At 55.9% G+C, this 885-nt stretch overlaps 1 protein-coding gene across 1 annotated transcript in view; it reads left to right on the top strand.

The window, feature by feature from the left end:
- The first annotated feature begins 366 nt into the window (after positions 1-366).
- The window catches only part of PFN1 (profilin 1), a 2,843-nt gene continuing 2,324 nt past the window's right edge, over positions 367-885 (top strand). The window contains exon 1 of the mRNA XM_010847396.1: positions 367-622. Coding sequence (XP_010845698.1) covers positions 491-622 — 132 coding nt within the window. The 5' untranslated portion in view covers positions 367-490. The remainder of the gene's footprint in view (positions 623-885) is intronic.

Here is an 885-nt window from a genome sequence, read left to right as displayed (position 1 = left end):
AAAAAAAAAAAAAAACACTAAGTAGATACTGTTAGGTTGGTTTTTGTAAACTGAGACATATTAATAAATGTTGTAAAGAAGATAATAATGTTCAAATAGCCCCTCTAACCAGCAACTGCATAGGATTAAACCTGTCAGTGGCTATTTATAGAGGCTCTCTCAATTTCTGAAGTAGCTTCATGAATGACTCTATTGGGATGTGATTATTGGGCAACAATGAAAAATAAAGATATAGGTAAAACTGTTATGAAGATAAAAAGAAGGAAATGGTAGTAGAACTAGACAGGGCACTAAAATCCCCCAAAGCACTTTACTAGATAACATGACATGTATAGGTGTAACACAATAAAAATACATTTAGGCACAGCTAGCAGAGCCGCGGTCCGGACGGCAGCGCGTGCCCCAAGCTCTCCGTCTTCCCCCGCCCGCCAGCCCGAGCCCAGCCCGCGGCCCCAGCAGCAGCCCCGAGAGCAGCCCCAAAAGCAGCGCCATGGCCGGGTGGAACGCCTACATCGACAACCTCATGGCGGACGGGACCTGTCAGGACGCAGCCATCGTGGGCTATAAGGACTCGCCCTCCGTCTGGGCCGCCGTCCCCGGCAAGACCTTCGTCAACATCACGGTACTGAGAGGCCTGCACAGTCCTGGGGACTGGCCCGGCTTGGACCCTGAGGGAGGGACTCGGTTGGGGGCGGGCGCGGTCTGCGGAGGGCGGCGAAAGGCCGTGACCCGGTCCTTGCCCTGGAAGTGGCGCGAATGGCGGCTGCACGTGAGCGGGCCCCTCCATAGCCCCCTGAGTCCTCCGCCCCGGGCGGCGGCGCCCAGCCCGCCCGCCACCCCGCTTTCCGCGACGGGGCGTTACATCCGGGGCACAGGGCGGGGAGG

Source organism: Bison bison, unplaced genomic scaffold (genome assembly GCF_000754665.1).
Source record: "Bison bison bison isolate TAMUID 2011002044 unplaced genomic scaffold, Bison_UMD1.0 scf7180017864249, whole genome shotgun sequence".
Lineage (NCBI taxonomy): Eukaryota > Metazoa > Chordata > Mammalia > Artiodactyla > Bovidae > Bison > Bison bison.
The sequence above is the reverse complement of the archived record's forward strand: the minus strand, read 5'-3'. Positions and strand labels throughout refer to the sequence as shown.